Below are 12,240 nucleotides of genomic sequence, written 5' to 3'. Positions count from 1 at the left end.
GTCCATAAATAGGAGGGCTCAGAAGCACAGCAGGACTCCCGAGTAATAAATCCACGAGTTCTAATCCCAGTCTTGGATGACTTGGCCCATAAATCACCATCGTCGTCGTCATCCCTCGGTGGTCAGTAAAATAATAAGAAAAATATAAATCATTTGCCATCATCTGTCCACTGCTGGATAAAGCCCCCCCCCCCCCCCCCAAGTCGGTCTCGCGATGCAACAAATTCAAATCCAGCCCACCCACGTGAGCCGGATCACATCGCTCCAGCTCCACGGTGGTGGACGTCCTCTCGGGCGCACCCCCCCCCCCCCCCTTCCACTGCCACTCCACGCTCCGTCTGGACGACTGGCCGTCATCCTTTCTAGCCGTGACGTGTCCTGTCCCAAGCCCACTTCCCTTTCCGAACAGCCAATGAAGTCTCCAACTTGCGTACGCTCTCTAATCCACGTGTTCCCCTTTTCTGTCTCTCGGTGTCCGTGCTCTCCGATCGACGTCTCGTAGCATTGATTGATAACTTTATTGTTCAGTCAAGCCGGTATACCAGCAGACGTAGAACCGTTGGCCCAAGCGTTGGGCCAACGGTTCCAACCACAAGCCAACGTTGGCTTGTTTACTGCATTCGCTCTTTTTCCTTGCCAATCAGTTTTCCAAAAGTGCTGCCAACCCACTGTCCATCCACCTCTATTTCCTCAACTCGATCCCTTGTCCCCCTTTAACAGCCGTCCTAGGATCACTCACTCCGCCTCCATTTTCCAGTTGCGTTCCCTCCGACGGATATCTCCGATTGTTTTGGCGGACTAGCTTAGTACGTCACCTTTCTTTTGCCAACATTTATCCCAAGCACCAATTTGCAGCCATGGTCACACGTTCAGTTCGTCAAATCACGTCCTGCAGTTCGCGTCCATTGGTTTATTACGACGATTATATTGCCATCAGAAAATCTGATACGCTTTTACATTTTCTCCATTTATGTATCCGCCTTTGTATCATCTCCTTTAAAAATTTTGGTGGGGGGGGAATATCCACAAATGTCGCTCGTCAAAACCTGCATGCGAGTGTTCCATTTTTGGAAGCGCCTTGAATTGTTTTTTTTATCTATCTAGGCCTAGCCTTCAGGCAAAACTCTCGGTCAATATTCGTCCCGATCCTGACCTACGGCCACGAAACATGGATCCTGATGGAAAGCACACGCTCAAGGGTGCAAGCAACAGAAATGGGCTTCCTGTGCAGGGTGGCAGGGCTTTCTTTCTCTCTCTCCGGGATCGGCACTGTTGAGCGTGGAGCGAAGCCAGCTACGATGGATGGGTCATCTGCTAAGGATGCCTAAAGAAAGACTTCCCCCTGCGGGAGACGTTCGAAGGACGTCCTCCAGACAAAAGACCCAGAGGCCGCCCCCAATTGCGCTAGAAAGACCGGGGTAGTGCGCCTGGCCGAGGAGAGACCGTCGATCCTGGAGCCACAGTTGATGCTGCTGGTGGAGGACAGGGCAGGATGGAAGGCCTTTGTCGAGTTGCTGCCCTCCACGACCCGATTCAGTTCGGAAAAGTGGGCCGATATTGATCGATTGGAAAACCGAATCAATTTGCACCCAGCGAAACGTGCCTTTTTTCCCAGAGTCTACAAAAAGCTAAGCCATAAATGTTCTGACAATGTATGATAATCTTTTCCACGACTCGATTCATCAATAGTTTACATGTGGTTGACGGTAGATAAACTTTTCCAACACCCTGCTTCCTTCCGTGGTACGTTGGTTGGTTTCTACATTTTTTTCTCCCCTCCATTATTCCATTTTCGTACGTCGTTCGTGAAAATTGTGTGCCGTGCGCAATGGGAGGCGTACGCAGTTTTACCAGCCCAGCTTTTGAATGGATTGACGATTGAGGCCATCTTTCCACGATTGAGATAGGTATTTTATTTCTGGTGTAAACATTTGGCGAATAGGTCTGCTAATTTGATTCCGACAATTGGTCTCGGGTTCCTCGATTAGGTCAACGGTTCTATCATCCGATCCAGATTTCCGTTTGTCAGCATGAAGGCCAATGCTTAATTCTTCAAGTGCGACATCCGGAACGATCCTGGGACATACGCTTTTGTTTGCTATAGAGACCTACATTAAATCCCTCCGCTAATTTGAAGATTCTCTCGCTTACCATTTCTGAATTGCCAATCATCAACCTCTCTGTTGCTGCTTTCATGGTCAACACTGCTTCCAGCCGGGCGGTGGCTACGCACGTAGCCTGCATCCCCCCCCCCCGCACTGCGAAGGCAGCGAGGGTTGGGGGATCGCACAGAGATGTTGCGAAACTCCCTTCTCCCGTGGGCATTGAGGTGCCGTACCCTGGCTTGCCGGGAGACGGCGGTGCAGCAAAGTGTGGACTAACATCATCCGTTCCTTCTGTACAGGGATAGAGCGGTGTCCTGTCGCACGCGTGGCTTTTCCCGTGCCGTTACAGTTTTCCTCCCACGTATATTTTTAACGGTCATTAAATGGCTGAAAACATCTTCATATTATAAAGGACCGAAAGCTTGGGCAATTGTTGGTGGCACCGGCTCAGCGTCTGGCTGCCACCTTCGCCCTCGTCTGTGATTCCTTAGCGATGGCAAGATGCAATTTGCATGAAGTGATGATGGCACTGGAGAAAACTAAACGTTATTATTATACGTATTATTCATGTCTTCAATTATGTTTTTGATGTGTTCTCTAATTACAGCACTTTAATTTGTTTCTAATTATTTTGGAGGCAGTTTATGAAGTCCATTTTATCTTTAAGCATTTCCATCTCTTTTCATAGCTCTCTTCTTCAAGCCACTGGAGCTATGCACTTTTAAATCATCTCGATTGATAACTGGGTGTCTTTTGAACTTATTTTTGCGTTTAATTTTGTTGTCCCTCCGCCGCATCTCCGATTAGCACGGTTGGCTACGCACAGCGCCAAATAAGTTGAACATACACGACAATATTAATTTCTACATATAATAGCTCTGCTTCTGTACTCTTCCACCCACTTTCAATAGACTATGCATGGCTGCGCTACGTGTCACTACATTTTAAAATCGGTCATCAGAGATATTTGTCCTCCACAAACACGGCATAGGGAGCGATCGCAGGCTTCTGTGACGTGAGATGCAATTCAAAGTAACTGAGGGCAATGCTAATTTAAAGACAGAAATAAGCCGACATTTTTTTTTATAAGCTAGTTATAATTTATAAAAACGTACTTCAGGAGTAGCGTCGTCTTGTGCTGTAGCTATTTATAAATAAGACGGCTTAGTCGGTGGCACAGCAGGGCTATCGGGTATAATTATGTAAGTTCAAATCCCAGTCATGGTCAATTTAGTGCGTAAATTACCAACATCAGCATGCCTCAGGAGTTTATTAAGTAGCAATAGTTTAATTTTGATTTAAAGCTTTCGTGACTGCAGGGACTCATATTCTTGATTATTTCGGTAAAGTCACGTAGAAGGGAAACAATAAAATAATAAAAACATAAAACAATAAAATTCTCACGACGTTTCGACTGCAACACAAGCAATCATCATCAGGTGTGATTGCTTGTGTTGCAGTCGAAACGTCGTGAGAATTTTATTGTTTAATATTTTTATTATTTTATTGTTTCCCTTCTACGTGACTTTACCGAAAGAACCAAGAATATAATAGTTTAAGTTATTTACCAAGGAGAGCATCAGTGAGTCTCAAGACTCTTTCTGCAGGGTCCTGGAATTCAATGTGTAGCCGATTGAAACGACTACCGTTTGGCTTAAACGCAGGGTGAACGCAGAGAAAATTCACCAAGGGTAAAAGAAGCTCTGCACGATTCAAGGATCCACTGCTGGACTTTCATCTCATGGCCACCTATCAGCACCACTAGGCAAAACTGCAGCGCTTGTCGGCAACTGACCTGGCACTGCCATAAGAATGTGGAGTTTCTAGCACTGGCTAATGGCCATCGTCGGAGAAAATCACCACCAAACGATCGTGAAGCAGCGCAGACAGACATCTGAATTACACGAACATCTATGAGACAATGATAGGAACAAGGCAAATCGCTCCGAAGCGCACGTCAAACGCTTCCTCCTAACGTCTAGACAATCCTTGGCGAGAAAAGGTCTCGCCAATAATGACGCTTGTCCAACCGTAGTGATTTTAATCTCTGGACGTTTAGAACAGCCAATCATGAGACATTTCTTATTTTTATTGTTACTATCATTCCCGACAAATGCATGCTCTCCAATTCAATCTGGTTATAGCTGCTCAGGTGGTCCTAATGTTGCACACGGTGTCGTCTTCTGCATGGAACACTCGGCTGGTTGATAAAAACGTCCGGAGAATAAAACACGCAATGTGGCTAGAAAAGCATCGTCTTGGCGAGACCTTTCCTTACTCATAATTTGTTAATTAGATATTCAGTCTAAATCCCAACCGCCATGATGTTTTTTTAAAAAAACATTCCCTCCAATCGTAAAACCAGCAGCCAATCAAATGACCCCAATATGGGACGAAATTTGCAACACTGTTTGTGCCACCTTTCAGATTTGGTTTAAATTAACATTTTGCTTTTGTGTGTATGTATATTTTTTATGGTGCATCTGCCTAGTGGTGCATCTTCCAGTCATCTCTCTACAACAAACGAGGTCTGTCCCATGACCTCCAAGAAGCAGCGAGCCTTGGACACTCCACGTGACCTCAAGGTTCACCTAGCCTGACACTTGGCTCTGTGGTGACTGCACGGGCACCGAGTGCTGTTCTTACGTTTCGATTTAACCTCCGCTCGGTCACAGCGTTGTCAGACGCGGGTGAGCGGGGCTCTTTGCGATGCGTGGAGGTCGCCAAGCACAGACACCCATGCTAGGCTGCTGCCATTACAATGATCACATTAGCACTGTAAAGCAAGTTGGCCCGTGAATGTAAGCCAGCCCTAATAGACTTCAGTAATTACTTTTTATATCGTGGGGGGTTTCCCCCTCCTCCCCCCCGCCCCCCATTTAATTTTCCCCAATTTATTCCAATTGGGCTAACGGCAGCATGGCGTCACAAGACGTACGCACGTTTGAACTTAATTCGCGCCGTACGTAGCCAACCGTGCTGACGAGGAATCCATTCGGTAATCTCGCGTCTGCCACACGTGGCAGACACCAGCTGCGGTAAACATAACACCGGATCTACTCCCCCCACCCCCTCCCAAAAAAAAATAATCCTTCAAATGTGGCCTTTTGTGATTATGCTTTTCGAGGGAAACCCTTTCCCACAACACACCCTTGCCACGAGGTGGTCTCATGACAGTCTAACAAACATTTTTTATGCGCCAAAAACTGCAACAGCCACAATGGTATGTCTCAAGGGGTAGCGCATTCGCCGCTTGTTGCAGAGGTTCGTTGTTCAAATCCGGTAAGCCGCCCTGGTTAGCACTGCGGGTGCATTAATTTAATATTTCGTGACATCACTTGACGCGAGTTGGGGCCTTTATGTGCCAGCGTCACGATCCACATTTACCCATTTCAAAAAAAACATTACACCGCAAATTACTCAATTTGAGAATAGCCGTCGAAATTGTCATCCCTTACTGTGGAATGACCGCAGCCTGCCTGTGCAAAGCAGCCTTTTTAAATTCCTCCTTTGGTGATAGCCTTGCCCTATAAAAATGGTGTGAATAAATCATTACTACTGACATTATTATTATGTCAAGATTAAATGAAAAGTCAAATGTAAAGTTAAGTTTTATTTTTGGACCAATCGTTGTCAACACTGCACCTCACAATCCAATGTAAACACGCGGTGGCTGAAACCCACATTCGAACCCAGGATATCAGAGGTGCTGGCTTTGCACGCGGACCTCTGAGCCACCCAGACACCCCTGATGTGCGTGTTATTTTAAAACACACATACACAGCATTTAGACAAAACTACTTATCCGCCACGGAGTACGCACAACGGATAATTGCCAGTGCAATTACAGACGTACGACGTTTATATTTCAGCAGCATAATTGGTATATATACCACAATTAAGTCGATTGAAAGGTCACGTACGACGGTGGGGGTCAATTTGCAGGGTACTACCCACCACCTTGCGATACGTTACAGGCCAGCGTGGGAAGAGACGGCCAAATATCCCCTCTTGGGGGGCCTCTGGTGGGGCCCCCTTTCTGCCACCAGCGGCGGCGTGAGCAAGCAAACTACAAGGGGCTGCGCCTTTGCCCTACGTAGTGGATTCAGAATTACGTAAATGGAAATGTACTTTGCGACTGCGAACAACCGCTCGAAAAACAACCCAAGTGAAAACACGCACACATTCTCTGGCATGAAAAGAATGCATTTCAAAACAGAATGAAATAAATACGTGCAGTATTTACGTAATGAACTTTTATTTTTTTTTTGGCCTGCGCACAGCTCTCAACACAATTCACCATCCAGTCCCACCTGGAATGCTTCCCCCATCCTGGCAGAAATCACCAAAGCCTGATGTTATATATGTATTGTATATATTACACGTACTTCCCACTTCTAGACCAAACTTCAGTTTTCATCTTTCTCGACTGGTTACCCCACCCCCCAACCGCCTCACGTACTGGGGCGCTGTAGAGGTTGTTACGCGCTTCGGATCCCAGCCATACCCGCCCTGGTTGTACCGGACAACTGCGAAAAGGATCTTCATAGATCATCGGATTCTTCCAGGATCAAGAGAGATTCTGGTTATTAAAGCAGGCGTGCGAGGCCCAAGAAGCCGCGCGCAGTCTGCCCCACAGTTGACGTTAGAGAGAATCCTGCTGCCCTCATTCGAAACGAGCGAGCCATTGTATGTCATCGTCACAGCCCAAATTTTCAAAAGATTGAAAAAAAAATGCACAGCAAAATACTCAATTGGGTTGAGACACATTCAACATCGCCTCCCCTCGTGAAACTAGAGCAGACTATGTCCGTGAAACACAGCGGCTGCCTTCGCGATAGCCTTGCACTGCAAACACGCCATAACGAACGTATGCCGTTATTAAATGCCGTTGGGCCTTTTACGCAAAAAAACACGTTTTTTTACGCTGGATTTTCTACGACCATTCTGGTGGAGCGTTCCGTCTTTATCAGGCTCTGGGAAGCGCGCGCGAGCACGCACCCACGCACCTTCTCTCACCTCACTGAAGCCCCATCACCATTTCCAAAAGGACTTCAACGTACCTCATTTCAATGTCCTTTCATTCAACTACATGCGAGACCCAATTGAGACCCATTGTGCCGTGAAGGACTGGCGGGGGAGACATGATTATGGAGGAGAAAGGTGGTTATTTGCCCCAATTTGGGCGCTGATAATAAAAGACAAAAAAAAACCTTGAAAAACAACCTGGTAATCATTTCATTTTGTTATTTCAGAGAGCTGGAGGCATCATGGTGGTGGTGGCGGAGTGGCGAGCCCAAGTCTGCGCTACGGACCCGGCCACCCGAGTTCGATTCCCGGTTATGGCATCAGTGGCGATTGACTTCACAACCATTCTTTCATGCACCCCCCCCCCCCCATTTCATCAGCCCTCCCTGACCAGCGTGGCGAAGTATGGTCAAATGACCAACGGATCGACACTGCATGAAAAGAACCCTTCCGTCCAAGCAGTGGATTCGCAAAGAGGTTGTAAAGTACCATCTTGTTACAGTATGACTTATAAGTAATACTTCGCCACGGCCCATCCACAGCCGGATAAAGGTCTCCTCAAGTCACCGGTATGTCCCGCGACAATGCAGAATCACAATATCTATACTGGAGGAATCCGATGAGCTATAAAGCTCTTGTTCACAGATGTACAGACGTAATGATCGACCTGGGACCTGCACACGAGCCAATGTCATCGCTCCATCTCCCCGGTGGCCATCCTCACAGACGTGTTACAGTGCCGGCATGTGCTCGACTTACTTGAGTGCATGTTTAAGGCGAACGAATGGCCAAGTTCTTTAATCACCCGGCGTTCAACATACCACAATTATCGTCATCCCCACCCATCCCCATCATCAAGGCATCCCCATCACAGGTACCACAAGGAGCTGGGGAAAAAAAAACAGCGAATGAGGCTGCACGGTCACAATTTAAACAAATTATATGCAAATGGGAGGATAATCGGATCAAAGGTGCTTGATTAAATATCGTGGACGGAGTTTAATTACCGATGTGTTTGAGAAAAGGAGACGGCACACAGCGATCGATACTATGTGCACACTCCAAGGCTGTGTGTGTGCACAAGTGCTGGGCAATTTGCGTGTATGTTGAACTTCTTTCGCACCCGTTCGAAGCCAAAAAACGTGCCAAATCGGAGGTGCGGGGGAAGGACAGCAAACCTAAAGACAAAAAGCAGTTTTCTAATATCGGAAGCAAGAACGTTCCAGACGGCCGCAGGAGCGCATCTGAAGAGCACGATGCAGGGACACCAACAGGGCAAGCAGACTGTGTTACCGTAATAACAGCAGCAGCCATTGTCCATCCACTGCTGGATGAAGGCCTCACCACAGTCCAATGCTGCCTACCAATCCATTCCACGACTGCAACATTTGACTGAATCTCCGCAGTGGTTATATCCCTATCGGACCCGGGCTAAATTGTACAGGTAATGTGTATAGTATGTGTACACATACAGTGCTACACACACGTATTTGTACCTGCGCATCAGTACGTTATGTGTGTGCATACGTGTGCTAATGCATGTATACAAGCACACACACACATATACCAACGTGTATTTACGTTATACATGTGGATTACATATATTATGTGTATATACAGACACACTTACACACTAACAGCACTTGCCCCAACAGTCTGCGAAGGCTATACGGGGGATCTTTGTATTTGCGGCTACACAAAATGTCCTTACACGTGCGACGCATCCCAAGGCGCTCTACCATCAACAGCCAGGGGCACACCAACAGCGCTCTGTGCCAGGCTAGGTGCACAAAGACAAAGATCCCCCGTACAGCCTGTAACAGACTGCTGGGGCAAGTGCCGTTAGCGAGCACCTATGAAGGCCGGGACTGTGGCACACGAGGGGGTGGGTGGCTAGCCACTTCACCCCGCACACAGATCTGGTCGATGCCGATTGTGATGAGTTGTGATGAGTTGTTGTTCGCCGCTGCCAAATTGTGTATACAGCCGCATAGCCCGCACATCATCACGACGCACTTCTGCTACTGCTGCACACAAATCTCGTGACGCCGATTGTGATGATTAGACTACAGCTGCTGCTCACCGATGATGATGATGATGGTTGTTATGATACAACCACCCAGGCGAGCTAGCATAGCCTCCCCACCCGTACAGCCTGGGAAGACTGTCGGGGCAAGCCCGAGTTAGCCAGGAAGCAAACCTGATGTGAAGGCCGGCACTGTGGCACACGAGGGGGCGGGTGGCCCAACACCGCCACGCCCGACCGCCTTTGTCTCCCCAGTGGCGATGTTTTTACACACCGCACCAGGTACTCATTTGAGGGCTGAGTCGACCTAGTGGTGGGGGGAGGTGGGGGGTGCCCAGGCTCGGTTCACACGTGCACGCACACACACGTGCACGCACACACACGTGCACGCACACACACGTGCACGCACACACACGTGCACGCACACACACGTGCACGCACACACACGTGCACGCACACACACGTGCACGCACACACACGTGCACGCACACACACGTGCACGCACACACACGTGCACGCACACACACGTGCACGCACACACACGTGCACGCACACACACGTGCACGCACACACACGTGCACGCACACACACGTGCACGCACACACACGTGCACGCACACACACGTGCACGCACACACACACACACGTGCACGCGCACACACACACGCGCACACACAAACTTGCCCGTACCTGGTACCGGGTTTCTCCCCCATGGTCCTCTTGGCGATCCGCGAGACGTCTACGGAACGAACCACAGCGGCGGCGCTCGTCTCGCCGCGTGCACGCGCGCGGCCCCCGTCCGTGCGTGCCGTGTTACGCGCGTGCGCGCTGCGCTCAGACGTCGAGGGGATACAAAGACGCGCGCGCGTGTGAGTGACTTTGCTGTCGTTGAGGCAATACGGGGGGGGGGGGTTGTCTTTTGCTTTCATCAAGCAGTGGCGATGATGATGGTGATGATGATCGTGGTGGTTGATGATGATGGTTGATGATGCTGATGGTGATGATGATGGTGATGATGATCGTGGTGGTTATAATGATGATGATGACGATCATGGTGGTTGATGATGGTGATCGTGGTTGATTATGATGGTGATCGTGGTGGTTGATGATGGTGGTCGTGGTTGATGATCGTGATCGTGGTTGATGATGATGATGGTGATCGTGGTGGTTGGTGGTGATCGTGGTGGTTGGTGGTGATCGTGGTGGTTGGTGATGATGGTGATGATGATCATGGTGGTTGATGATGGTGATCGTGGTTGATGATCGTAGTGGTTGGTGATGATGGTGGCGATGCGGTCTACAAAGGCCACGCAACAAAAAGACCCCCCCCCCTCCCACAAAGATTCCCGCGTGTGGCATTTCACAGCTGCTGTCGAGGGCAGCAAACGGCTGTGTGCGAGCACCTATTAAGGCCGACACCAACACAAACTCGTACCTGCTGGTCTACGTACGGCGCGAAAGAAGTTCAGGGTAACATAGCGACGCTGCTCGTGATCATTACCCGGTGGCTGCAGCGGACGGCAACAGCCTCGCTGATTGTGGCGATTGTTGTTCGCCATCGCCAATTGTCAATACAGCCGCATATCCAGCACAGCATCACAACGCACAGCCACTGTACGATCGCACACAGATCTCGTGACGCCGATGGTGATGATTAGACTACAGCTGCTGCTGGTGGTTGTTGTTATGATACAACCACCCAAGCACAGCCTCGCGCACAGACAAAGACCCCCCCCCACCCACCCCCGTACAGCCTCTGGGCAGACTGTTGGGGGCAAGTTCGAGTTAGCGAAGAAGCAAAACACGGGGCGCTGAAGGCCGGCGGGGCACACGCGCGCGCGCAGACGCACGGACGAGTGGCGCGGATTTCACGAGCGGTGTGGGATGAGCGGGAGCAGGCGGTACGATGAGGTGATACGATGAGGCGGTGCGGTGGAGAAATCACCTCGAGGTGCCTGCCTCCTGCAGCAGCAAGCAGCAGCTCCGCGCTCTCCACGCCTGCGCATTTATAGCAGCGAGCGGCGAGCGCAGCCCCTGATCATCACCACCACCACCATCGTCCGCTGGGGGGGGGGGGGTTGCTCCCACTGAGATCTCGCCCGCGTTTGGTGGTTGGTGGTGGGGGTGGTGGTGGTGGCGGGGGCAGGGGGACAGGGATGCTCGGGACCGGGAGGGATGCACGCGAGATGGTTGGCTGCCTTGGCTGGTGGGAGGAGGAGGAGGTGGTGGTGCGGGTAATGATCAGTGGGGGGGGAGGGGTGGTGGTGGTGGGGGGGTGCCAGAAGACCTTTGAGGTGACGTCATGGCTTTGTCGAGGCGAGGTCTGTGACGACGCTTGCCCCGTCATCGTGGCCGTCACAGGTGGGGCGGCGGTGTGTCTTTGCGCGCGCCGCTACGGAGGAGGGAGGGGGGTGGTCGTGAAGGGCGCCGCTGCTGCTCCTCAGTGGGAGGCGGTCAGCCACAACGGGGTGGGCAGAGGAGCGACGCTCACAACAACGAGCGGAGCGACGGGCGGGTAAAGTGCAGCAAGGTTGCGCGGTATGGGGGTGCAGCTGGGTGCATCTGCCGGTCATCTCAGTCGGTCAACCCATGGCACCTGCTGCCTCTGTCCCGGTACTCCCTGTCAGCGAGCCTTCGACACTTCACGTGGCCACAAAGTGCACCTAGCCTGGCACAAGCGCTTTAGTGGCGTCACCGTCACTTAGTGGCGAATGGCGGCTGTTGGTATTGGTGCGCGCCACTGGGGAGACAAAGGCGGCCCGGCGTGGCGCTGGCCACCCCACCCCCTCGTGTGCCGTACTCGCTAACAGCACTTGCCCCAACAGTCCGTTAAAGGCTATACGGGGGATCTTTGTCTTTGTTCTCGGTGTGCAGGACTCGATTTCAGCCGGGTCTGTCTCGCTCGGCGACCCGTAAAATATATCCGCGCCCGGCACACAACATCCAGTATCATTCAACTCGCTTATGGCTGTGGACAACTATGATCACGTACCACCTGCTCCTATACATGTGTATAGTGTCACAGTAGTGTACACACACAGCCCTTTTTGTTAATCCACTTCTGGATGAGGGCCTTCGCTGC

The 12,240-nt window shown here is 50.5% G+C and overlaps 1 protein-coding gene across 5 annotated transcripts in view; it reads right to left on the bottom strand.

Annotated features, from left to right (window-relative positions):
- ARRB1 (arrestin beta 1) overlaps positions 1-11,227 on the bottom strand; it is a 64,499-nt gene extending 53,272 nt beyond the window's left edge. For 4 of the 5 annotated variants that reach the window (XM_032971988.2, XM_032971989.2, XM_032971986.2 and 1 more), the window contains exons 1-2: positions 11,104-11,227; positions 9,849-9,986 (exon numbers count right to left, since the gene is read on the bottom strand). In XM_032971988.2, coding sequence (XP_032827879.1) covers positions 9,849-9,871 — 23 coding nt within the window. In that variant the 5' untranslated portion in view covers positions 9,872-9,986; positions 11,104-11,227. Of the gene's footprint in view, positions 1-9,848; positions 9,987-10,593; positions 10,842-11,103 lie in introns of those variants that run through there. The other variant, XM_032971984.2, reaches the window with a different exon arrangement.
- Between the last annotated feature and the right edge of the window lie 1,013 nt (positions 11,228-12,240).

This window comes from Petromyzon marinus, chromosome 47 (assembly GCF_048934315.1).
Source record: "Petromyzon marinus isolate PM22_M1 ecotype Great Lakes invasive population chromosome 47, UKy_Petmar_22M1.pri1.0, whole genome shotgun sequence".
Lineage (NCBI taxonomy): Eukaryota > Metazoa > Chordata > Hyperoartia > Petromyzontiformes > Petromyzontidae > Petromyzon > Petromyzon marinus.
Note: the sequence above shows the minus strand (reverse complement) of the source record. Positions and strands in the feature narration are given on the sequence as shown.